At 53.9% G+C, this 23,521-nt stretch overlaps 3 protein-coding genes across 15 annotated transcripts; 2 read left to right on the top strand and 1 right to left on the bottom strand.

The window, feature by feature from the left end:
- The first annotated feature begins 449 nt into the window (after window positions 1-449).
- Phospho1 (phosphoethanolamine/phosphocholine phosphatase 1) lies at window positions 450-19,005 on the top strand. 5 transcript variants are annotated; one of them, XM_041664662.1, is made up of 3 exons: window positions 450-620; window positions 6,462-6,573; window positions 8,298-9,867. In XM_041664662.1, the coding sequence occupies exons 2-3, from the start codon at window positions 6,529-6,531 to the stop codon at window positions 9,054-9,056; spliced, it is 804 nt and encodes a 267-aa protein (XP_041520596.1). In that variant the 5' UTR covers window positions 450-620; window positions 6,462-6,528; the 3' UTR covers window positions 9,057-9,867. The 5 variants fall into 5 exon arrangements, 4 of the variants coding, with proteins under 4 accessions (XP_041520596.1, XP_041520593.1, XP_041520592.1 ...); XR_005975638.1 differs by lacking the exons at window positions 450-620; window positions 8,298-9,867 and adding exons at window positions 2,441-2,660; window positions 18,688-19,005; XM_041664659.1 differs by lacking the exon at window positions 450-620 and adding an exon at window positions 2,441-2,660.
- Abi3 (ABI family member 3) lies at window positions 10,114-19,661 on the bottom strand. Of its 4 annotated transcripts, none has more exons than XM_041664656.1 (8): window positions 19,504-19,661; window positions 14,758-14,925; window positions 13,482-13,658; window positions 12,042-12,127; window positions 11,771-11,866; window positions 11,425-11,579; window positions 10,952-11,077; window positions 10,114-10,605 (listed from the first exon to the last, which is right to left on the bottom strand). In XM_041664656.1, the coding sequence occupies exons 1-8, from the start codon at window positions 19,618-19,620 to the stop codon at window positions 10,499-10,501; spliced, it is 1,032 nt and encodes a 343-aa protein (XP_041520590.1). In that variant the 5' UTR covers window positions 19,621-19,661; the 3' UTR covers window positions 10,114-10,498. The 4 variants fall into 4 exon arrangements, with proteins under 4 accessions (XP_041520590.1, XP_041520589.1, XP_041520588.1 ...); XM_041664655.1 differs by having other exon boundaries at window positions 10,114-10,662; window positions 10,952-11,074; XM_041664654.1 differs by having other exon boundaries at window positions 10,115-10,662.
- Window positions 19,662-19,741: 80 nt separating this feature from the next.
- On the top strand, window positions 19,742-23,163 carry Gngt2 (G protein subunit gamma transducin 2). 6 transcript variants are annotated; one of them, XM_041664667.1, is made up of 4 exons: window positions 19,742-19,759; window positions 21,274-21,355; window positions 22,462-22,570; window positions 22,937-23,163. In XM_041664667.1, the coding sequence occupies exons 3-4, from the start codon at window positions 22,487-22,489 to the stop codon at window positions 23,060-23,062; spliced, it is 210 nt and encodes a 69-aa protein (XP_041520601.1). In that variant the 5' UTR covers window positions 19,742-19,759; window positions 21,274-21,355; window positions 22,462-22,486; the 3' UTR covers window positions 23,063-23,163. The 6 variants fall into 6 exon arrangements, with proteins under 6 accessions (XP_041520601.1, XP_041520602.1, XP_041520599.1 ...); XM_041664668.1 differs by lacking the exon at window positions 19,742-19,759 and adding an exon at window positions 19,786-19,906 and having other exon boundaries at window positions 22,486-22,570; XM_041664665.1 differs by lacking the exon at window positions 19,742-19,759 and adding an exon at window positions 19,786-19,906 and having other exon boundaries at window positions 22,481-22,570.
- The last annotated feature ends 358 nt before the right edge of the window (window positions 23,164-23,521 follow it).

Genomic DNA, 23,521 nt, shown 5'->3' with positions numbered 1-23,521 from the left:
GAGCACATAGTGCCCTCAGGCGAGGCACTTTCTTAATGTCCCCAGGTTTCTGCCTCTGTAAAACTGGAAACACTAACACCAACACCCAGCCGGTTCCTGGAAAGATTAGTGGTCCTCTTCTCCCAGGTGGGCCTTCCTTCCTGTTACCTTTGCCCCTCCTGCGAGGTCACCTGAAGAACAGGTTGTGACCTTGGAGTCCTGGCTTCTTGGCTCTACCACTGGAACCTTGCGCCGGTGACTCAACCTCTGCGTGAGGACCTGTTTGGAGACTCTAGCCACCCGAGTCAAGGGTCACCAGAGACTTGAGCAAGCTCTGTCACCTCAGATGACTCTCACCCCACGAGATCGTTGCCAAGTCAGGTGACCAAAGTCCCACAGTGAAACGGATACAGAGCGAGAACTTAAAAGAGAGGGTGACTGACACCAGGAGAGAGGCACAGTATGAGGTCATGGCTAAGGCAGTTTGGGACCCTAGCACTATCATCTCTCAACAGCATGGCCCCGAGCAAGCTCAGTTACTCCATCATGCCTTGATTTCCTCATAGGCCTGACTGGCAACCATTTTGGATTGGATCGTGGCTCAATACGTTCAGATCTTTCCAGCACCTACCTACTGATCTGTGAGTACCCGTGGGACTGGTATAGTACCCCATGCCTTTAAATCCCAACACTCAGGAAGTGGAGGCAGGAGATCAGGAGTTGAAAGTCACTCTGGACTCGATAGCAAAGTTCCAGACCAGCCTGGGCTCCAAGAAAGTGTCAAAGGGTAGGGGCACTGCCGTGCAGAGAACACATGCTGAACCCTGTGTGAGCGGGTCTTAGGCAGACTGTGGGGCTGAAACTGCTTCTGCAAGAGGAAGGATTGCAAGGTGTGGTGACTCGGGCCTTTAATCCAGCAAAGAAGTGAAGGCAAGAGGATTGGGAGTTCGGGGCCAGGCCTAGTATAATAAGTAGGTGAGGTCAGCACAAGTTATAAGAGATCCTGACTAAAAATAAAAAAAGCCAAAAACCGGGTGGGTGGCACATGCCTTTAAACCCTTGGAAGGCCGGGCAGTGGTGGCGCACGTTTTTAATCACAGCACTCGGGAGGCAGAGGCAGGAGGATCTCTGTGAGTTCGAGACCAGCCTGGTCTACAAGAGCTAGTTCCAGGACAGGCTCCAAAACCACAGAGAAACACTGTCTCGGGAAAAAAAAAACTTGGAAGGCAGAGGCAGGTGGATCTCTGTGAGTTCAAGACCAGCCTGGTCTACAGATTAGTTCCAGGATAGCCAAAACTACAGAGAAACCCTGTCTCAAATCCAGCCAACCAAACAAAAAACAAAACAAACAAAAAAAGCCAAACAAGGACTGGCAAGGTAAGGTGGAAGGAATACAGTGGTACCTGTTCGTTGTCCTCTGACCTCAGCAAGCATCAGGGATAGAGAAGGTGAGGGGGTGCTGGAGAAGTCATCATCGGGGTTTGAAGGTAGGGGGTGGTAAATCAGGTCGGCAACTTTTCTGCCGAGCTGCTGTTATACCAGTGGACGCACGGAGCGCTGGTATTCAGGTATCCAGCCTGTCCTGCACAGAGTTCACCGAAATTTGTTGACTGGCTTTGTTGCAGGAGCAGGGGGAATTAGGAAGGGCTGGCTAGACCCAGGTCTGGGAGCACCTGCTTCTCACCCACAGAGCCTGTTTTATGGCTCAAGTGAGGTAGGTGTTCTTGTGTTTGAATTCTTGGACTAATCGTTTCTCGTGGGTCAATTGCTGGGGTTCACATAGCACGGACTCTAGAAATCCAGGTTTCACCTCTTCTCTCTGGATCGTTGTCACCTGAGGGTAGGGAAAGATGGGAAAGCTCCCCAGAGGGCGACAGCGGAATGGGGACGGGAAAACACTTTCAGGATTTAGGAGTGAGCGGGTTTTTTATCTGCACCGCTATGCAGTGTTGGCTCTCCAACTCCGTGTTTACGCGCGGGGCTGGGTGGTAGAACCCCTCCGCCGGCAAGCACGAGTACCCGGTAATCTGGGGACAGGGTACCGAGGACTCGGCGGGATGCTGTGGCTCCTCCCGGAAGGTCAGAGGACACCAAGCTCGGTGCACGTGGACGGCGTGCTGCTCTGCGGTTCTGGCCACCAAGCTTGTCCCGCGGAGCTCTGCGACCGGGCGGATCGGCGGCCGGTGGAGGGAGGGACTGCGTGCAGATTCCCCACGCCGAGCCCGGCAGGAGGCGGGCAGTGTGACAGCGACTCACGCACGTGCCACGCGCACGCAGAGGGTGCCCCGCACCCACGCTCCTCGGACGGGACGCGCCACGCTCCACCCGACCAGCCCGCCCAGTCACACCGCCGCTCGCGCGGCCACGGGGGACAGCCGGGAGGCGTGACCTGCGGGGAGCCCGCCCTTTTGATGTGCGCCGGCACCGCGGTGATTGGCTCGGCGCTTGTGACGTGCGGGGACTGCGGTGGGCCCGGGTGCTGCGGCTGCCGCAGCGCCCGGCGCGGCTCGAGCTCCGGCTCCCCGGCATTTAAAGGGGACGCGGCGGCGGCCCCGGGGATGGGGGGCAGGTGGAAGGGACGGAACAGAAGCAGATCATCCATGGTCCCTCGGGACAGGAGGGACGCGTGAGCCGGAGCTCAGAAATCCGGGGGTGGATAAGACCGCGTCCCCCCAATTCCCGTAAGCACCCCTTGCTCCATCTTGCCCTCAAATCCCTTAACTAGCCCCCTTCCCACTACTTTCACTCCGAACTCAACCGGGACGGACAGCGCAGCCGCCGCTGTCCCGCTTGAGTCCTGGGCTTCGGGAGGACCGCGATCTCAATGTTGGGGTGGGGGCCGTGTAGAGTTTGAGGGTGTTTCATGCGCTTGGTGGTGGGGCAATCCCTGGGGCAGAGAACTGAGCCCCGTTCTCTCCCAGGTTCATGGTGCCCAGTGTCCCTTCATCTCCGGGGACTATCATCGCTCCCCGCCACCCACAAGTCCTCCTTCTCCCCGAGCTGCGCACCCCCCCCCCGCCCGCATTAGAGCGAAGTGCCCGCCAGCTGGGGGTGTGCCAGAGTGCCTGCTTTCCAGTCACCTCTAAAAATATCTCTCCTGCTACCCCACCGGCAGCTGCCATCTCCCTGCCCCTACCCAGTGAAGATCAAACTCTACTTGTCTACCCAGGCAGGGGACCCCAGAGGCGATACCTAGTCCCAGATTCCTCACTGGCACCAGGGCATAGATCATTACTCCCTAGCTAGTTAGAACAGGGACCATTACAGAGTCTCTGGAGCAAACGGGGAGGTTCAGATAGTTTCTCCACGAGGCAGTAGAGACCCCTGAGTTCTAGTCCTGTTTTTGATGCTGTGTGATGGTCCATGATGTTAGCCGAACTTCTCTGGGCCTCTTTATCCCCCTATAAAGGGTTAATGGACAAGAAAGAGGTTTGTGAAGTTGAGAGTGTTGGGGGCAGAAATCCCAGCTTAATTGTCGGATCTGATTCCTAGTGATAGACATATTTATTCTTCAAGCAGAGGGGGGTTGTTAACGTGATATTTCTGAAGTCCTCACCCCCATTCTCAGCCTTCATGTTTCTTGTGGAAAACTCCCCAAACTTTCCTATGGGCTCTATCCTCTCCCCAGTTAGGAGAAGTTTAAGCTTAGAGATTAAGCCAACACACACCTGTCCCACCTTCCCACAGATTTAACTTAAGAGTATTTGTGTCAGCGGAGGGAGGGTGCAGGCTGGGAGCCTGTGATCTGTGGAATCAGGGCCACAAACGTTGATCTTAGATGGGACTAGAAAAGAACTACCTTCTGCCCCAGAAAATCTGCCTCCTCTCCCTGCCCTAGCATGCTGAAGAAACTTGGATTCTGTCCCCTTTCTCCACAAGGGACCCTGCTGGCCACACTGGTTTTGCACTTTTTGTTTGTTTGTTTGTTTGTTTGTTTTTAGGTTTTGTTTTTTTTTTGTTTTTTTCGTTTTTTCGAGACAGGGTTTCTCTGTGGTTTTGGAGCCTGTCCTGGAACTAGCTCTGTAGACCAGGCTGGTCTCGAACTCACAGAGATCCGCCTGCCTCTGCCTCCCGAGTGCTGGGATTAAAGGTGAACAGCACCACTGTCCGGCACCTAACAGGATTTTTTTTTTTTTAAGACAGAGTTTCTCTGTAGCTTTGGAGTCTGTCCTACAACTCGCTCTGTAGACCAGGCTAGCGTTGAACTCACAGAGATCCGCTGCTGCTTCCGCCTCCTGAGTGCTGGGGTTACCATTGCCCAGATTTTATCATCGTGAGTGACTTTTGTGTGTGGTTGTTTTGTCTTTAACTCAGATTCTCCTGCATCACCAGGCAACTGCCCGTGGCCTTGTCAAACATCATGAAGCCAAATAATAACTAGATATATGTACTTCCCTTGCCATAGGCCAGGGATGGGGTGACACTGTGAGGCTGCCTTAGTTTTTGGGGGAGAAACCCAGGATGCCTGGCTGTCTGCGCTGCAGATAGAAAAATAAACAAGATTACCAGGAGAGGCAGTGCTGGATTCTAATCCCAGCTCTTGGGAAGTAGAGGCAGGCGGATCTGAGTTTGAGGCCAGTCTGGTCTACATAGAGAGTTGCAGACCTGCCAAGGGTTAGGTAGTGAAACCCTGTCTCAAAAACAAAATTGAAGATTTCCATAAATGCTCGCTAGTGTTAGGTAAAAACATAACTGTGTCTATTACTATGAGACATGAGAGGTTTGGAGCATAAGATTGCTATAGTTTTTTAAAAAGAAGACAAGCAAGTAATTGACCATCCCTCCTCCCCCAAGAGATGAAAATTTATCTTAGCAGGGCAGGGTGTTTATTACATGCCTACAGTTCCTGTACTCAGGAGCCTGAGTTCAAGTCCATATTGGACGACCCTGTCTCAAAATTAAAAAACAAAAACAAAACACTGGATTAAGGGCATGCTGTAAAGGTCAACGCCCAATCCTGGTTATGGAAAGGAGGGAGGGAAAGGAGAAATGGAATGAGAGAGAAGAAAGCTGGTCTGTGTGGCTGCTGTTTGTATCTTTGTATCTTCCCCTTGCTCCTCTCCATGCCTGATGCTGTCCCTCTCTTTGAGACTGCTTTTTACAATGGGTGGGGCACCCCTGACCTTTCTACTTCTTGTCCTGGGACAAAGGTTATATCAGCCAGGGTTCCGTGACAGGCACCATGACAGTTCCCCTAACATCCTTTGCATGCCATTCCCTTATCCCATCCCCTTCTTCCACTATCTCAGCAGGATTTGAATTTGAATTCCCCCCCCCCACGACAGACACTGCCACTTTTGCTAGAGATCTTTAGCCCCCTTCCAATTACCAGCTATGGGTGGGGGGCGGCTGGCACTGAAAGTTACTTCCCATCTCTGCTGAAAATCTTTGCTGTGAGAAAGCGAGAGTAGCCTGTGACTCATCTCTATAAAGATGGTCCCAGAGTCTGTGTCTCCCCGGTCCTTCCCTAGTTTATTCTGGAGGCAGTTGCCTCTCTGCTGCTCTTGAATGGTCAGGGAGCTTCACCTTGACAGTCGGGGTTAACCGTGCTACCCGTTATAGCCACTAGAGGGCAGCAACCAGCCAGATCTTTGCTATCTTTTCTCTGGTATTCTTTCCAATTCCAAGCTATATCTAAGTTTAAGGGGCTGGCCTCTCTAGTATCTCAGTCTGGGGGTGGAGAGGTAGGGGAGTAGGGAGGCACCGGAAGCCGTAGATGGTTTCTTGTGTAGCTGCACTGATGAAGGCTCCAATCAAAAGATCAGACCCGGCCACCTAAACTCTTCTAGAGAGTTCAGCCTGTCCGGTTGCTGAGACCCCTGAGCAAGGTAGTGCCAGAAGTAAGTCTCATATCTCATGTAGAGCCCAGGCCCTCAACCTCTAGAAAGTGGTGAAAGCATTTGTGAGCCAAGGGCCACATTGCTTAAACAATACAGCCTCTAGGAAGTGAGTTAATCCCTGTTCTCTGCCTTCGTGGGTCCCATGAACCGTGAGTCTGATTGGAAACAAAGGTGATTGGTAAACTATGGCATGCCCTGCTCGTGTGTGGGCAAAGGTCAGACTGGAGAAAGAAGGCCTAGACCAGCCTCTGAGTCTGGTTTTGAAAAGTCTTAGCCACTTTTTGAGCAAGTCCCTTAGCCTGTCTGGATTGCAGGAATGCTCTTTGCCACCTCTCTGATTAAGTCTGGGAACTGGCCAGGGGTGTTAAAAGCAAGGAGCATGGCTTGAGTGTGCTTTTAAGATCTTGCTCTTGCTGAGAACGTGGGAATGGCTCGTGTGCTTGATGGAACAGAGTCAGGGTCTCTCTACATATCCCTGGCTGTCCTGGAACCACGATGTAGATCAGGCTGGCCTCACACTCAAGAGATGCGCCTGCTTCCGCCTCCCCTCCCAAATGCCGAGGCGGAAGATAGACAACCCGCTCCAAAAGGGCAGCTGCGGACTTTGGTGGGGTTTACTCGGTTTTCTTTTTGTTTTCCCAGGAGTTCTGGATGACAGCTTAAGATCAACCAAGGTTCTAGACGTGGAGCCCAGGGTAATTTACGGACAATGAGTGGGTGTTTTCCAGCTGTTGGCCTGCGATGCCTGTCTAGGGTAAGTGGGGTCCTTCAGGATGAGGCCTCCAGCCCCAACTTTTCCACCCTGAGATAGGAGGAGCCCCTTCCAGTCCCTTTTAGATCTGCTCTCTCTCCACTGGTGAATCCCTGGACATTTCCCTGGTGTGGGTCCTGGTGCCACTGACACCCCCATAGGTTGATGGTAAACTCCAGGCAACTACTGGGGGGCGGGGGGATAAAGTGGAAGGGACAGTTCCCTTAGGGAGTCAGGGAGCGTGTTCCAGTCCCAGTTCTGAAATGACTTAAACCGTGGTTGTCTTACAAAGCCATGGGAAGGAATAGTGGGGGAGGGCTTGGGGTGTAGCTGTTCTCTCCGCACTGGGAGGATCATGAGTTCAAGTTCATCCTCAGCTACACAGCAAGTTTGAGGTCAGCCTGAGCTACATGAGACCCTCTCTTTAAAAAGAAAGAAGTGGGTGCCAGTGTGTGACAGCAAACCAGGTTCCATGCGGGCGAGTTGGGACAGGAAGCCCAGGCAGAGAGGCAGGCAGGATGGTGGATACCGGTCACTCTACTGGCAAACAAAGGGGTCAGGGACGTGTAGATGGGGGCTCCTGCTGTGTCCGTGTGGTGTGCTTGCCTTTCTTTGTGCCCCAATACTCCCGTTGTACCCCCATCCTCTCTCATGCTGTTCCCCCTTTGCCCAAAGTCTCACTTCCTAGAGCTCTTACTCCAGTAGTCTACCCTCCCCTGCCTGACTTCCTCCCAAACAATCCCCTCCAGCTAGCTGCCAGTCCCTTCCTCCCTCTGCCTTTTTAGCCACTGCTGCTCTCTTTCCTTTCCCCTACCTGTCTCCCAGGTATGCCGTGGCCTGGCGAGGGGGGCTCCCACCTCCCTAAGCCCCATTGCTTCTCCTGCTGCCTGCTTGCTTCGGACTCTGGCAGAAACCCCACCCGCTGACACGTTCTTCCCAGGGAATTGGCAAGTGATTAGTGATGAGCTCTAAACTCCTTGGAGGAGCTACGTCTCATCCCTAGCCCCCTGCCCAGTGCCATCTGGCTGGAAACTCCCAAAGAGCCTCCCTGGGTCTTGTGTGGTCTGCATACTTACCTGGTAACTTCAAGGGTTAAAATCTAGTTCTCTGGCCAGGACCTAGGAAGGTCCAGAACCTGGCCTCCCAAGCACTTATAGCTGACATCCAGGGCCCGGGGAAGGCCTGACACTCATTGCCCACCTGCCTTCGTGATGCCAATGGCTTTTCCTGGAGCCTGGCTGCTCCATTAGACCTCGATGCCACAAAGGGAAGGGAGGCTGCTCCCCCAGGCACTCGAATGATTCTCTCTGTTTCTACTCTGCTGAGTTAGAACAGCAGATTGCTTGCACCCAACACACAGGCCACCAGAAATCTCCAACCTAGTTCAGGAATGACTCTTCCCTCCTCCTAAGCTGACCTTGCTAAGCCCCAGGGACCCCATAAGAGCAGCAGAAATGGAAACCAAGCAAGTCTTTGACTTCATGACTAGTATGCCCCCCCCCCTTGCGTCAGGCCCCGCACGATTAAGTGAGAGACAGGCAAGGGACGGCGGGGTATGCGCCACACATTGGTTCCGTCTCCAACTTAACCAGCCTTGGGTCCTCCTCAGGTCTTGGATGTGCCAGCGACCCTGGCTGTGGCCCGCTAACCAGGCTCTTCCCGGCCGGCTCCCGCCGCGCCGCCTCTCGTTTGCCCCCTCCTCCTGCTCCTCTTCCCCCTGCTCCCAGGACGGTAGGATGGCTGCGCCCGGCGCGCCTCGCTTCCTCCTGACCTTCGACTTCGATGAGACCATCGTGGACGAAAACAGCGACGACTCGATCGTGCGCGCTGCGCCAGGTCAGCAGCTACCTGAGAGCCTGCGTGCCACCTACCGCGAAGGCTACTACAATGAGTACATGCAACGTGTCTTCAAGTACTTGGGTGAGCAGGGTGTGCGGCCCCGGGACCTGCGTGCTGTCTACGAGACCATCCCCCTGTCGCCGGGCATGGGTGATTTGCTGCAGTTCGTAGCCAAACAGGGCTCCTGCTTCGAGGTTATTCTCATTTCGGATGCCAACACCTTCGGCGTGGAGAGTGCCCTGCGTGCCGCTGGCCACCACAGCTTATTCCGCCGCATCCTCAGCAACCCGTCCGGGCCGGATGCGCGGGGACTGCTGACGCTGCGGCCCTTCCACACGCACAGTTGCTCCCGCTGCCCCGCCAACATGTGCAAGCATAAGGTGCTCAGTGAATACCTGCGTGAGCGGGCCCGCGAAGGCGTGCACTTCGAGCGCCTCTTCTACGTGGGTGACGGTGCAAATGATTTCTGCCCCATGGGGCTGCTGGCGGGCGGGGACGTGGCCTTCCCGCGCCGCGGCTACCCCATGCACCGCCTCATCCAAGAGGCACAGAAGGCCGAGTCCAGCTCCTTCCGAGCTCACGTGGTGCCCTGGGAAACAGCGACCGACGTGCGCCAACATCTACAACAGGTGCTGAAGATGTGTTGAAGACCATCGCCTGCAAGAGGTCCCCAGGGAGAATCGGCAGAGCGGGGACAGGACTGGGAATTGGTTAAGACCACCTGGTTTTACTTCTTCCCCCCTCTTCGCTATGCTCCTCTGGGCAGTTTTGGAATTTTGTTCTCTTGTGGGCTGGGAGCGGAGGTTAAGAGCCGTCCCTATCTATGCAGTTATCATAGCTCAGCTGCCTCCCCTCCAGGGAGTGGTGTGCACCCCTTGGAAGGCAGGCAGTGTCCCTCGAACTGAGAGGAAGGGGCTCCTGGCAGTTGAGAGAAAGAGCATCTCCCACTACTTTAGCTGCTGCTTCGGCTGCGTAACCTCCCCTGCTCGGTCTTCTCTCAGGACTCAGGATCCCCCAATTTGCATGCCAGCACCGGGTTCCTCACGCAGACCCGTGATGCTCTAGGAAGACAGCTCCTAGGCATCCTTGATCTCGCTTCAGCCACCGCAGTCCTACACTACCGCTGCGCTGGCTGCGCCTGGCTTCCTTCTCCCCCCCCCACCCCCATGCCGGTTACCCCCAAAGGAAGAAAAAGCCAGAGGAAGCAGCCGCCTCCTGCTGGTGGAACGAGGTAGAACCAACCAATGACCTCGGAGAGTGTGACAGATCCTCTCACTCCGTCCTCAACTACGGCAGCAAGAGACTAGGGACTTCACCAAAGCCGTCCTCCGCAACCCCCTCCGCCCTTATGGAACAGAAAGCCATGTTTTTAAGCAGAGTCAGGGAAACCCAAGCCCCTCCCCTTCTGGTGTTTCAGACCTATAAAGGAGGAGAAGGGGGTCCAAGTGACTCATCTCTTGCGTGCGAGAGGCGAGAGTGGTGCCCTTTGCTCTCAGCCGCATTTAAATGGGGGAGGTTGAGGAGCCCAGACTGAAGGCAGGCAAGAGGGGAAAGAAGATGCGAATGGCTGCCTGAGATGTCGGGGTCTAGTGGGAACAGCAAAAGGGGCTGAGATGGAGGAGAGCGGTTCTACTGGGTCCTTCCGTAGGGCTCTACTGTGTTCTGGAGCTTGCTCCCTTTCCATCACGGCCCCCTGGCCCTCTAGCCCCGCGGGGCAAGTATCAGGAGGTCAGCAGTTTTATTCAGAGCTGGCAATTTGCTCTTCATGAGCTGGGGGGGGGGGTCCTCTGGGCAAGAAGCCTGAAATCCGTGGCTTTTAGTTTCTTGGGTTTTTGGTAGGCTCCCTCCCCCATCTGCTGCAATCTCCTGGGTACCACCTCTCTCTAGCCCCCTCTCCACACACACACACACACACACATACACACACACACACACACACACACACTGCTTTGTGGAGCAGGGACTGAACTCAGTTCACAGCCCAAGAGGTAGACAGGTCCTTTGTCAGCCTTGACTGTGGCGCTGGCTTCTTGGGGCTCAGGAGGCCCACTGAGGCAGTGCTGGGTCGGTGCAGGGACAGATTTGGCTGTCAGGAGCTGGGCTCCACATAGTTCCCCGGGAAGAATCCAGAGCCCTCTGAGCTGACCCCCTCACACCAGCCATCCGAGTAACGGCGCGTGACACAGATGATGGTGCCTTCAGAGAAGGAGAGCTCATTGTCCTTCTGTCGGGTGTATGGGTATAGCGACACCACTGCAGGGGCAGGAAAGGAAATCTTGTGAGGTGCGCCCTCTGTTCCCCCCATCACAGGGGGAGCTTCTGAGCATTCACAGTCCCCCTCCCCCAACTCAGGCCAGCTGCTCTTTTCCTAGAAGGCTTCAGACCCCGGTTCATCAGAAATGAAGGGGATAAGGGACAAAAATAGGGTCACACCTTGGCAGGGAGAGCGAATGCCTCTGGGATGAAGAGTGGAGGTCAGAGCCACAGAGGCCAGAAACCTGGCAATAGTTTCTGGTGCTTCTCAGTCCCAAGAGGACAGTACCTTTCTCCAAGTAGGCAGCAGGGACCCAGCTGGGTTCTTCTGGTCCAAAATCCGGTGGTGGAGGAGGCAGTAGTCCCAGGTCATCCCCTTCTAGAGCTGGAGGTGGGGGCAGGGGCAACTCTGCTGCTGGGAAGAAGAAAAGATGTGTGTGTGTGTGTGTGTGTGTGTGTGTGTGTGTGTGTGTGACAGGTGGATCCTTAGGATCTGAGTGTCATCACCCACAATGCCTCCAGCCCATTGGTGAGGCTTAGAAGTACTCGGCACAGGCTAGGCAGACCCTGCTGGGCAACCCTTAGGCAGGTTGGTTAAACCGGTAAAGGTCCTGTCAAAGTTAACTTTGAATGAGACGCTTCAAACACAGGGCTAGTGTAAAATAAGCTTGGACCACTGGTACCCCTGAGGTTCCTGAGGAGCACAGGGCTGGCGTTCAAAAGGATCTCAAGGTGGGGGTGGAGGAAGTGGGCACTTCTTACCTGCAGGGGCCTGGGACACCTCCAGCGGGGGAGGCGGCAAGAAGACCTCAGCAGAGACTGGGGGAGGCGGGGTTGCAGGTGCTGGAGGTGGAGGCGGGGTTGCAGATGCTGCCTGTCCCTTGGACTGGGGGATCCCACTGGCACCTTCGGCGCTGCTAAAGACCAGAGCACGGCACAGATGCTTTTTCACTCATAGTCCCTAAGGGAGCCCTTCAGCCCAAAATACGGCCTCAAATTATTTTCCTTATCTAGTGGTCCTTAGTTTTCTCAACCCCAGAGGTGTGGCAGGAGGCCCCTTCTAAAAATCCACCTACGGTCTACCCACCCGTTAGACTCAAGGGCTTACCCCGCCGAGGTCAAGGAAGAGACAGAGGAGGCAGCTGAGAGCTTGCCGTCAGGCACGACTGGGAGCTGCACGGGCTCGGGGATCCGGGGTGGTCTCCTGGGGTGAAGTAGGGTGGCATGAGGAGAGGGAAACTCTGCTGAGCAGAAGTGGGGTTGAGAAAGGGTCATGAAAAGGGAAGCTGGGCGCCAGGTGCTGCGGGCAAGGGGTAGGGGAGCAGCTGAGAACCACAAGGGGCTGAGCAGGCCTGGTAGGAGTGGCCTTGAGGTCTCACCCCAGCGTGGTGGAGGCAGGTGCAGCAGGCGCCTTGATGCTCTTGCGAGACAGGGTCCCGGTCCGAGACAGCTGCGTGCTCAAGTCCTAGAGGGGGTAGGGTTGACATCTGAGGCAAGGGGAACAATCCTCACCCTCATCCCTAAGAAGAATTGGGGGAGGCGAATGAAAACTGGGAGGGCTAGCCAGACTCAGCAAGTTCCTACTTCCACTTCCCAGCCCTCCTCCCGCCCAACACCCCCACCCCCACCCCAGACACTGGTGTCATTGCCTGAGCCATAGGATCTTTAAGTCTGCAGCAGGTCCCACAAAGCCACCCACCGAAAGAAACCCGTAGCACAAACGCTTATCTGAGTGCCACTTCCTCTGCATCGCCACAGTGACTAAATGGACCCTTGCACCCCCCACACTGTCTCAGACCCGCAAGGATCTGTGTCGCTTGGTGGTCCTTAACTGATAGGACGTCTGCTCCAGCAAAAGCAGAGGAGACGCCTGGTGCGGGGAGACACATCACACAGAACCGTTCCTTCCACTCAATGCTTCCATAAACATAAGGAACTGACTTTCCCAAATTCAAGGCAGAGGGAGGGCAGAACCCAAGACACTTAGGAGAGTCGACAATAGGGGGCAACTCCCAACGCAAGAGAAACCTCTAACTTCGGGACTTCCCCCAGGATGAGCATCTGGGGCCCATGTTCTCTCACCCTGCCCCACGAGAGACAAGATAAAGGGAACTTGAGGCATAAAGGATAGGGTGGAGGCTGGGCGTACAGTTCAGGGGTGGAGCTTATGCTGGGCTTATAGCAGACCTGGGTTCCATCCACAGTACCATCGAAAGAAAAAAAAGAAAAAGAAGGATATTGGACAGCAGAAAGAATTCACGGGACCTGGGAACTGAAGGAACGTATTCTTTATTCTCGCTTCCGGGGGCTGCCATCATATCAAGAGGTTAAGACCCAGGAAAGTTTCTAATCTAATCTGATAGGTGCCAGTAGTGACAATGAGATATGTCCCCTCCGCCAAGCCGGCTTTCTGTTGCTGCCTCCTGCCCCTACCGCCAGCATTCTGGGGTGACTTCTTAGAGTCGTGACCTCAAACCCCCAGACAGAGGAAGTTGCTGTTCTCATGTGGCTGAGAAGTGGTTCTCATGCATGTCCTGACACCCTCCCTTCCCCCTCTTCCCCTTCTCACACACACCCAGTACCCTTGGGTGGGGGGCAGGGACAGCTCGTGATCTTCGCAAGCTGAGTGAGTACAGGGCGGAGGGCAGCTAGGGACTTTGGGAGGGTGAGGAGCTTAGGCCGTGACTCCTGGCCAAATGGAAGTTGGAGAAAGGAAGGGGTTGTGAGATAACACAGGAGCCAAGAGCTCAGAAAGAAGCCAGGAGGGAGTCCCATGGCAGGAGAGGGTGGGCAGTGGGGAAGAGCAAAGTTCCCCTTACCTTGACGCCATGGCCAATGTCATCCAAGCAGCTGAAGTTGAGGGGTTTTCTGTAGTAGGGGGTGAGGGGCGGTAGGCTCTCAGGAGGGATGACCTTCTGGCTAGGGGGCAGCCGCATGACAGTGGCTAAGGTGCCAATCTCCCTTCTGGCCACCTTTTCCATATGCATGTTCACCATCTGCATGACAGGGTTGGGAGGCGACAGTGAGGGGCAGCCTGTCCAGCACCACTCCCTTTAAGAGAGGGAGACACCTTGCACTCAGGAGGCAGAGGCAGATAGTGCTCTGTGAGTTCAAGATCAGCTCAGTCTATATGATGAGTTCTAGGCCAGCTGGGACTACATAGTTGAGACCCTGTCTCAAAATAAAGAAGGGAGGAGGAAAGAATGGGGACCAGGGGAAGTAGGGAAATCTAGAGAAAGCCAGTTTTTCCCTGTGGCCATACAGCAATTGGGAAAAGACTAGCAGAGGATGGAGCCACTTGGGAGCAACTTCCTGGTAGAAGAGAATGAGGGCTATTATTAGCTGTGCAGGAAACAGAAGAAAAGGGAAAAACAACATCCCTGGGGATGCTGGGAAGGGATTGAAGGACAGGGCAGCCTTTGGAACAGGAGGGCAGAGCGTGGAGGTGGCAGAGACCTGTAACTTAATCAGCTCTCCCCTTTAGGGGACAAATGTGCAAATTAGCTTCCTCTTGGAATGTTCCCTCAGGCCTTGAGGGATGGGACCTTGGGTCTTCAGGAGGAAGAGGAAGACACACCCCATACACTTGCCCCTTGGGGACCTGTGGTCAGACCAAAAGCATAACTTGGCTAATGCATGTGCCTTGTGGGGTCAAGAATCCAGGAAGGAAGGCTGAGAGTATTGATGAGCCAAGGGCAGGGACTCCCTGGGACTGAAGAGGGGCTTGCCTAGCCCGAGTGTAGGGCACTTATTAATCACTGCCTATGTTTCAATGAAAACAGGATGATGGCCTTTAGTCTCTCCTGCTTCCTGCAGGTCAGGTACTGTGAGCAGCAGATAAAGCTTTTAGATATCAAGGGCAATACGGGGGGGGGGGAGTCTGCTTTCAGAGAACTTTGCACCTAATGGGGTAGCAAGGACCCCACTAAGGCACAGCCGTGACGGAGGTCTCCAGAGTTCAGACACTGCCAACATTCTATAGTCAAGTTGGCGGTATGTGTCTCTGGAGAAAAGCAAGAGACTTTTGTTGTAGAGAATATCTGAGTGGGACTGAAGAGCTGGGGCTGAAAGGGGGGTCCCTTCCCAGACCCTTACCTGGCTCAGTGTGCTGATCTTGGCCTCTACCTGCCGCAGGGAAGCACCCTGAAGGTCCAGCATTCGCAGAGTGTGCCCAGCCAGATTACCCACTTGGTAGGCCACACTGGCCAGGGCCTGGGTGGTGAAAGCCATGGTCTCTTCTAGTGCCTTCCGCTTGTCTGTGGCCTGAAATACACACAGCCTTGGCCTGAGGCCAGCACATTCCACTGCTTCCGAGGCAAGGTCTGGTGGGACCAGAAGAGAGTCTAAGGTGAGAGCTCAGCTTGGAGAATGGCTGCGGTTCTCAGACGCTTGAGGTAGCTTCTGGAAGGATGATGTTGCGGTAAGGGACATCAGGAAAAGGAGTCTGGAGCCTGAGAGAACTGGCTGAAGGGATTGGGGAGGAGTCCTCTCCTCCAAGAGTTGAGGTGAGGCCTGAGTTGAGAGGCTGGGACCCTACTGCCTACCTCAGCAAGTGCCTCTTTGCAGGCTGGATGGTGAGGAGCAGAGAGGAAACGTCACACACTTACCCTAAACCTGAAAACCAGTCTCCTTGGAGTGAGGCTAGGAGTCTCGCAGCCCCTAGCTGACCCTGAACTTTTCAGTCCCAATCTGCAGGCAGATGTGTGGGAACTTAGTTAAGGACTCCAGAACCAAATGACTGCATTCTCTCCTTCCCTCCGACAGCTTTCTAATATGATTCTTTTCTTTCTTTCTTTCTTTCTTTCTTTCTGTGACAGGGTTTCATGTAGTTAGTATAGGCCTCAAACTCTCTGTGCAACCAAGATTGGCCTCAAACTCCTGATTCTCCTGTCTCTGTCTCCAAAATGCTAGAATTATCGTTCCTACCTCGGAGGCATTTGTTTGTTTGCTTGTTTTGTACTTTTATTTTTGTTGTTGTTGTTTTTTGAGACAGGGTTTCTCTGTAGCTTTGGAGCCTGTCCTGGAACTAGCTTTTGTAGACCAGGCTGGCCTCGAACTCACAGAGATCCGCCTGCCTCTGCCTCCCGAGTGCTGGGATTAAAGGCGTGCGCCACCATCACCCAGCGGTGCTTGTACTTCTCAGTGTTCTTTTCACTAGATGATTCCAGCTTCTCCACTCTTCTCGCCACCGTAAACTTGTACCCAGCTGATCTTTCTTATCATACTTGCCCAGTTCTTTTTTTTTTTCTCCCTTCACCACGCCCCCAGGCAGATAGCACCCTGAAAACCAAAGAGCTGGCTCATTCCATCCTGCGGTCTCTGCTGACACAGTCCCCAGCACACAGGAGATAGTAAATAAATACGCTACACATTTGTTGACTGGCAGGTGGAAGGGGACGCCAACAGTAGCTGAGCGGTTTCTTATTATACGCCAGACACTGGCCGGTGTCACACTCCCAGCCGGTGGGAAAGAGGTAGCCAGAGTGTGGCTCAAGACAAGACCTTTTTTTGGTTCCAGACCAGACTTGGGTGGGCTGGGTAAAGCTTCTTGGTTCTCTTGGTTCCCCAAACAGCTTCCTCCTTCCCCATTGATCATGAGCTTGCTGCCGTAAAGCCTGTCCCTCTCAGGGGTGAGGGGTGGGCAGAGATGAGGAAAATTAGAAGAAGCAGTGTACCAACAGGGACAGGCGAGGAGGCACACCCTATGGCCTCCTGGCTTGGAACTTTGTGTATGCCACAGGCCCTGTCACCGGAACTACCAGAGCTGTGTCCTCGGTGAGCTCTGGAGTCCTCTCCTGTAGCCTGAACTAGAACCTTCTGGAAAACCCATGCCATGGTCCTCCCCTCCCCACTTTTCTGTTCTGACAGCAGGAAACCGATGTTCATTTGTGTGCCAATTTGCATGTCATCTGCATATGCAATAACATTTACATTTCATCAGCATATGTCACCCAAAGCCTCGAACAGGCAAAGAAGCTAGAAAGGATTACAGGCTTTGTTCTAGATCTTTGTTTAAAGGGTGAGAAGAAAGGGCTCCTCTGTTCCTGGAAAGTTCCCTCCCCAGCACAGCACAAGGACTTAGCGACCCAAACAAGAAGTGTCTGTCTGGGTCCAGCTCTGGGTACCTCCAGCCCAGACGTTTCTAACCTAGCTTTGATCTTGGCCCACAGTCAGGTCTGGAGGAGCAAGGATCAGGGATCCTTTATCTAAGCTGAGCGTTTGTTATGCAAACGACCCTATTATACACTCAGTCAACCCTGACTGAGAACCCTACACTCACCTGCCTGCTGCTATTCCCCACGGACTTCTGACATCTGGTTAGTGGGGGAAGGATGGGATAGAGACCTTATTAAAGACAGCACCCAAAGCTTTCTTCTGTAGACAGGCAGGGATGGTCATTGATTGTGTGGTCTGGGAGCCAACGCTCTGCACAAAGGAATCCAGGGATTCCAACCCAGATCAGGGCTTCTGATACACTGAGTGTGTTTGCAAAGGCTGTCACCTCCATAGAGTGGGCTCCATCACTACTGAAATGGTAATAGCAGCAATGATCGCTGCATTCATCCCACCCCTTTTACAGGGCGATGGGCCCTCGGCAAATGCTTCAGGACTTCGTCCTGTTCCAGGTGATACTTGTAACCCACCCTGGAGAAGCAACTCCACCCTTCCCCAAATGGTGGCACAGGCCTGTAATCCCGGTCTTCTGGGACAAGAAGAAAGAAGGGAAGGAAGGAAGAAGGGAGGGAAGGATGGAAGGGAGGGAGGGAAGGGAGGGAAGAAAAAAGAAAGAAAGAGAAAGAGAGAGAAGGGAGGAAGAGAAGGAAGGAAGGAGGGAGGGAAGGATGGAAGGAAAGGAAAAAAGACAGAAGAAAGGAAGGAAAGAAAGAAGAAAGAGAGAGAAAGAAGGGAAGGAGAGAAGGAAGGAAGGAGAGAAAGGGAAAAAAAGAGAGAGAGAGACCAACGGGGAACTCATCATAGATTCCTAAGTCAATAGGTGGAAGACCAAGGACTCAGCCTTGTGGCTTCAGGTCCTTCGTACACACCAATTGTACACCTGGGACTGGACCCACCAGAAGCAGCATCCCTGCCAGGGGAGCGTGCCTGAGTGCTGTGGGGGGGCAGAGCTGGTTTAGAAACCACATGCCACCTCATCTACGGGCGGGTCACTCAGCGTCACACACACCAGAATGACACAGAAGGGTTAGCAACTGGACTCTGAGTTAGAATTCTGGCTGCTTTTTGTTTGGGGTTCTGATTTGTTGATGTGCTCTCCTTGAGGTGGTGTCTTGCTGTCATCCTGATCAGCTTGGACTCACTTATGTAGAGATTATAAGGCAGGTCTTACTTACGCTTTGGAGATCCCCCTGCCTTAGCTGCCCAAGTGCTGAGATCACAGGTAGGACACCACAGCCAACTACAATTCTGAGTTTGAATCCTGTCCCATTGACTATCTTGGAGGCTTCTGGAAATACAGTTTAACCCTTTCCAAACCTCAGCTTCCTCGTTGTGAAGTGGGACTGGTGATCCCCTCACAGGACTGGGGTAGGGACAGAAAGAGGCTGTGGGAGGTATGGAGAAAACTTAGTTACCATTGCCTCTTCCCCATCTGCCATTTCCCACAGGCTCTTGCTCTCTTTTTCTTCCCAGCCCGCCTACTATAGGATGAGGCCCCTCGTGTTGTCTCACAGTTTGGCTAGCGGTAAGAGGTCACAGACCTAGCCTGCCACTCTTACTAGAGCAGAGGAAACCAAGGACAAAGAGTGCAGATAAACTGTCCCAAGTCATACACTATATCAGACAGGCAGAAAGATGGAGAGAAAGGAGTTCAGGTGAGCAGGCAGGGAGGCCACGCTTGGCTCTGCTAGTCTCCAACCGGGTGACCCTAGACAAGTCACTTCCCTCAGTGAGTGGCTCTTTTCACATTCTAAACCCAGAATTCTAGCCGTTGTCTCACAAGGTGGCTCTGAGGGCGGACAAAAAACAGGTGGGCAGTTACTCCATACCCTGCCCCTGTTCCTTCCCCAGGAACCAATGCAATGGAACCAGCAGGAGATCAGCAAGGTTACTCCAGGGTGGACTGGGGCTTAGTTCAGCAAAAAAGCACTTCCCAGACAGCCCCGGGCGCCCTTCGCAATGCATCCTGAACAAAATGACAAGACACAAATAACAGCCAGGTGAGGTGGTGGGAGCCTGTAAACCCAGCGCCGAGGGACGACCGAGAGGGCTAGCCTGAGCTACAGAGAACTGAAGAACAGCCTGGGCCATGCAGTGAAACCCTGTCTCAAAAACCCCAGCTAAATAAAAATTTTAGACTGCTCTGTAGTGCCTCCCTCCGTCCTCACTTCTCAGCAGTCAGACTGTAAGTCCCCTGCCTCTGCACCAGATCTCTTCCCTCATTCTGACCTGCTCTGACTCTCCTCTGTTCCCCCTCAAACATCAAGGAACAAACTCGTGTGTGTGTGTGTGTGTGTGTGTGTGTGTGCGCGTGTGTGTGTGTGTGTGTGTGTGTGTGAAGTAAGTTTCCTGACGACTCCACTAAAGCCAGCCTGCAGATGGTAGCGGCACCTGTGAGAGGAAAGGGTCTTGTAGGTCTTTGTAAAAGTCAGAGGAACAAGGTGGGAGAGCAGAGTGTATATACCGTGATGTGTACACAATCTTCTACCGCCGAGGTTATGTCAGAGAGACCAAGTGCAGTGGCTGCGCTTGGGAAACAGGGATGAAGCTGACGCCTGAAGACTGCTCAGCCAAGGCAAGGACAGACACCTGTCAGATGACCCTGCCAGCGGGACTGGGCGGCAAGTCCCGTCCAGGGGTGCCTTAGCGTGCGCTCCCTCCACTTACCTGCTCGTAGTTGTCCTCGCAGTAGTTGGCCACCCGCAGCAGGGCGCTGTGGTTGCCCCGAAGAGCCTCTCGGCCCGTGGGGATGTCAAACTCCTGCAGCTGCTGCAGCTCCGCCATAGCTCGGGCCTCGGTGGGGTTCCCTGGGGAGCCTGCTGGTTTTGAGCCTCACCCTGCCCCTGATTGGCCGCTCTGCCTTCCCTCCCTCTCACGGCTTTTGGTTTCCTCTGCGTGAGAGACCCAAACCTGCCTGCAAAGGGTAGGCATGCTCATTCCGGGACTAGAGGAAGTCAGACCCTGGGTCCCGGGCCTGGGCCTTTCTGTCCCCGTGCTCAGGAGAAGAGGGAAGCCAGGGGTCTGTTTTGGGGGCTCAGCCTCCCAATCTCACCAGGCAAAGGAAGCCAAGGTCAGGGCATCTGTGATTGCTCCCTGGTCCTGGAGAGGAAGCTAGCGGATGGGGGGATGGGGTAATAGAGACAGGAGGAAGGGGCTGGCCGGCTATGGGGGGTGGATTTTCCACTCATGGAAGAGGGGAGGAAAGGGCAGAGGGTGGGGGCTTCCTTGGGAAGCTTGGGGATGAGTCACCAAGTGATGGGGGAGTGGAGGGTGGATGGGATATGGAGATAAGTCACACAGGGCGGGCGGCCGGGCTGGCGGTGCAGCAACAATGGAAAACAACCCATGCAGCAGCAAGAAGTATCAGGGTTAGACACCAGGAAGACATGTCTAGAGTTCCTGGAGAACTGTGGGCAAGCCTGTGAAGGGCCAGGTAGGAAGTCCTGTGACCCATGTTTTGTGCCTGGTGTGGGTAGGAGAAGATGAAATGGACCCAATGAGAAGTATGAGGAGCTCAGATGAGCGACAGGGAGGCCCTGGATGCGGGATAACACCATCTAGATGGATGTGTAGGATTTGAGGCATCACTGGTGGACAGAGTGCTGAGTGGGGCTCGTTGTATTAACAAGGCGTTGGATGGGTTGATGTTCTGTCCTAAACTTGAATTCTTGGGGCACCCAGCTGTGAGTGGGACTTGATCCTGAGGCAAAGATGGCCTCCTACAGCCCCTCCCCCTCCCAGTTTGTCATCCTCCCGGCAGAAGAGGAACCCTCACACTGACCACATTGGTTCCTTAACATTCCCTCAAGAGATCCCTTGCTATTGGACAAATGTCAGCCAGAGCAGGAGCTTGGCTCTGATAAATGTCACAGTCGTCAGGTAGCCCTGGGAGAGGCAGAGGGGAAGAGCAGGTTGTCTGTGAGTGTTGGGAGCTGAAGACAAGGGAGTCCAGCACACATGCCAGGGAGGGCTTGAGGCCCAGAAGACAGGACATGGCATCAGGGTGATACAGGCCCTGGAATCAAACAGTGAGCATTGGAGGTGAGGGTATGATTTTACGGAGCAAATGAAGACTGAGCCCACAGACCCTTGTAAGGTGAAATTATGGAACCCCCTAATGGAAGACACAGAGCTTCTGGATCCGTTTGGGGAGAAACAGGCTTGGAGCAGGCTCTGAGATGGAGAAAGGCAGGCAATGGGAGCATGTGGAGGGAGACTGTGAGGCAAGCATGGCATGGCGGGAGTCACCAAAGGAGAGCCGCTAATGCGGTCCAGGGCCTACAATGGAGCGGCCTGTTTTTCACTTTGTGGGTGGAACGCCAGTGTCTGCGGTGGAAGAGTGAAGAACTGGGCGGATCAGGACTTACCCCCCTTTGAGCCCATGATCAGCTTAGGCATTAGCGATTAGGCTTGGCTGACCATCTGCTTTATCTGAAGATTTTCAGCTGATGAGGCACTAGGAGGTTCAAACACCATCGCGTCTGGTCCTGGACTGGTGATTTGGAGAGAGTGCTAACAGGTAAGGAGGCTTTGGGGGCACTGGTCTGGGATCTAGTCTTAGTTAACTAAGGTTAAGCACGAGGCTGGTTCTCCTGGTTACCATGGCGTGATGATGGCAATGATACCATTGTCAGAAATAAAAATAGGAAATGTGCCCTGGCCAGTATGTACCAGACAGTGTGACAATGTTTCCCGTGCATTATTTTCTCATTTACTTCATGTGTATGAGTGTTTTGTCTGCATGTATATATGTGTGTCACAGGCATGCCTGGTTCTTACAGAGGTCAGAAGCAGGCGTTGGATCCCCTGGAACTAGGGCTATGGATGGTTGTGAGCCACCAGGTGGGTGCTGGGAATCCTCGTCCTCTGCGATGGCAATAAGTGCTCCAACATGGCGAGCCATCTCTCCAGCAACCGCCATGCATTGTCTTCTTAGTTCTCACAGTAATAGTGGGGTTAGGGGTGTAGATCAGTTGATAGGATTCTTGCCTAGCATGCCCAAAGCCAGGTTCCAGTCTCAGCAGCACACACTCCAGGTGCTATGGTGCTTGCTGAAATCCCAGAACTCAGGAGGTCGAGGCAGAAGGATCAGGAGTTCAAAGTCAACCTCAGCTACATAGAGAGTTTGAAGCCAGCCTGGGCTACATGAGACGCTGTCTCAAAAGAATAAAAGCAACATTCCTATTATGTACTCATTTGTTGATGAGGAACTAAGATTCAGAAAAGCCAAGTGACTTGTCTTAGGTCATACTAGGAGGGAGCAGCAGAGCTGGGGGTCATAGCTGGCCTCTGGCTGACCCATAGTCTTAATATGAGGCATACTGACTGTCCCTTGTCAGAACTAGAGACTAAGCATCACCTGTTCACTCTTCGTCCCAAATTTCCCCATTGAAACTCCATTTTCCCCTTCCTTTTCTGTTTCCTCCTTAGAAAAGTTCTTTTCCAAGGGCAAAGACTGAGCTATCCCTACCTGACTGGTCACTTCTTCTAAGCCTTTGTTTAGACAGAACAAAGGGTGGAGGGAAATGTTAGCCAATGAGGGGCCTTGATTGGGGGGTGTGGTCAGGAAGAGTGTGGCACTGGAAGCCTGGAGGGGAAGTGCTGGTGACTGCGGGATCCTGTCAGGGCACAGCTCTCCCTCTAGGGCAGGATGGCCCAGGATCTCAGCGAGAAAGAGCTGCTGCGGATGGAGGTGGCACAGCTGAAGAAGGAAGTGAAGAACCCTCGCGACCCGGTGAGCCTCCAGCCACGCCTCCTCTCCGCTTCTTTATCTCTTTCTGTTGGGAATGCGGAGGAGACGCTAGGCCCAGGACTTATCTCTGGACTGGGGTGGGATCTAGAAGACAGCTGGGGTCCCCACTCACATTCCTCGGCACAGAGGAAAGGCTGAGAGCTCTGGGGAGCCCAATGTGTCCAGCCCTGTCTCCAGGCTGTGCTGGCCACGCATCCCGTCAAGGGACTCGCCTTTCTGCCCGCCTTTCTCTGCCACCTTCTTCCTCTTTGACCTCAGCCCTACCCTACCATTTTTCTAAGATCGCCGAGTCGTAGATTATGAGACACAAACAAGAGCTGTGACCATGTTTTGTCTGTCATCTTACAGATTTCCAAGACAGGAAAGGAAATCAAGGATTATGTTCAGGCCCAAGCAGGGGCCGACCCTCTTCTCCGAGGCGTCCCAGAAGACAAGAATCCCTTCAAGGAGAGAGGCACTTGTGTAATAAGCTGATGGCCCAGAACATCCGCCCCTTTCTTCCTGTCCCTCCTCAGCCAGGCCCTAGTGTGCTGGAATACCCAGGCGACCCACGTTTACCTCCTCTTAGACATAAAATGAGTAAAGATGCTGAAGAAAAAAAAATACACACTGAGTCCATTCTCAATCCTGCTTCCCACCCTGTCCTCCAACTGCCTTCTCCACCTTCCTGCCTTTGCTTATGGTGGGGCAAGGGGTAGAGGGACACGGGGAGCAGCCACCACTGGGCAATGTGGCCAGGAAGAATGTAGAGTTGGAGGTAGGGAGGATGACACCACCTGGAGAAAGTTTTACAGCTGAGCAGGTAGCCTGCAATGCCCTGAGACTCCAGAGGGCATTTGTTCCTTCTAGAAGGGCCCCACCCCTGACCTTTCTTCTCTTCCTCCTGTAGTTTGGGCTAAAGATTGGGATGAGGGCTCCCCTGCCCCATGCCTT

The sequence above is a fragment of the Microtus oregoni genome, unplaced genomic scaffold (assembly GCF_018167655.1).
Source record: "Microtus oregoni isolate MIOR12 unplaced genomic scaffold, Mior012 000015F_ref0000493, whole genome shotgun sequence".
Taxonomy (NCBI): domain Eukaryota; kingdom Metazoa; phylum Chordata; class Mammalia; order Rodentia; family Cricetidae; genus Microtus; species Microtus oregoni.
Note: the sequence above shows the minus strand (reverse complement) of the source record. Positions and strands in the feature narration are given on the sequence as shown.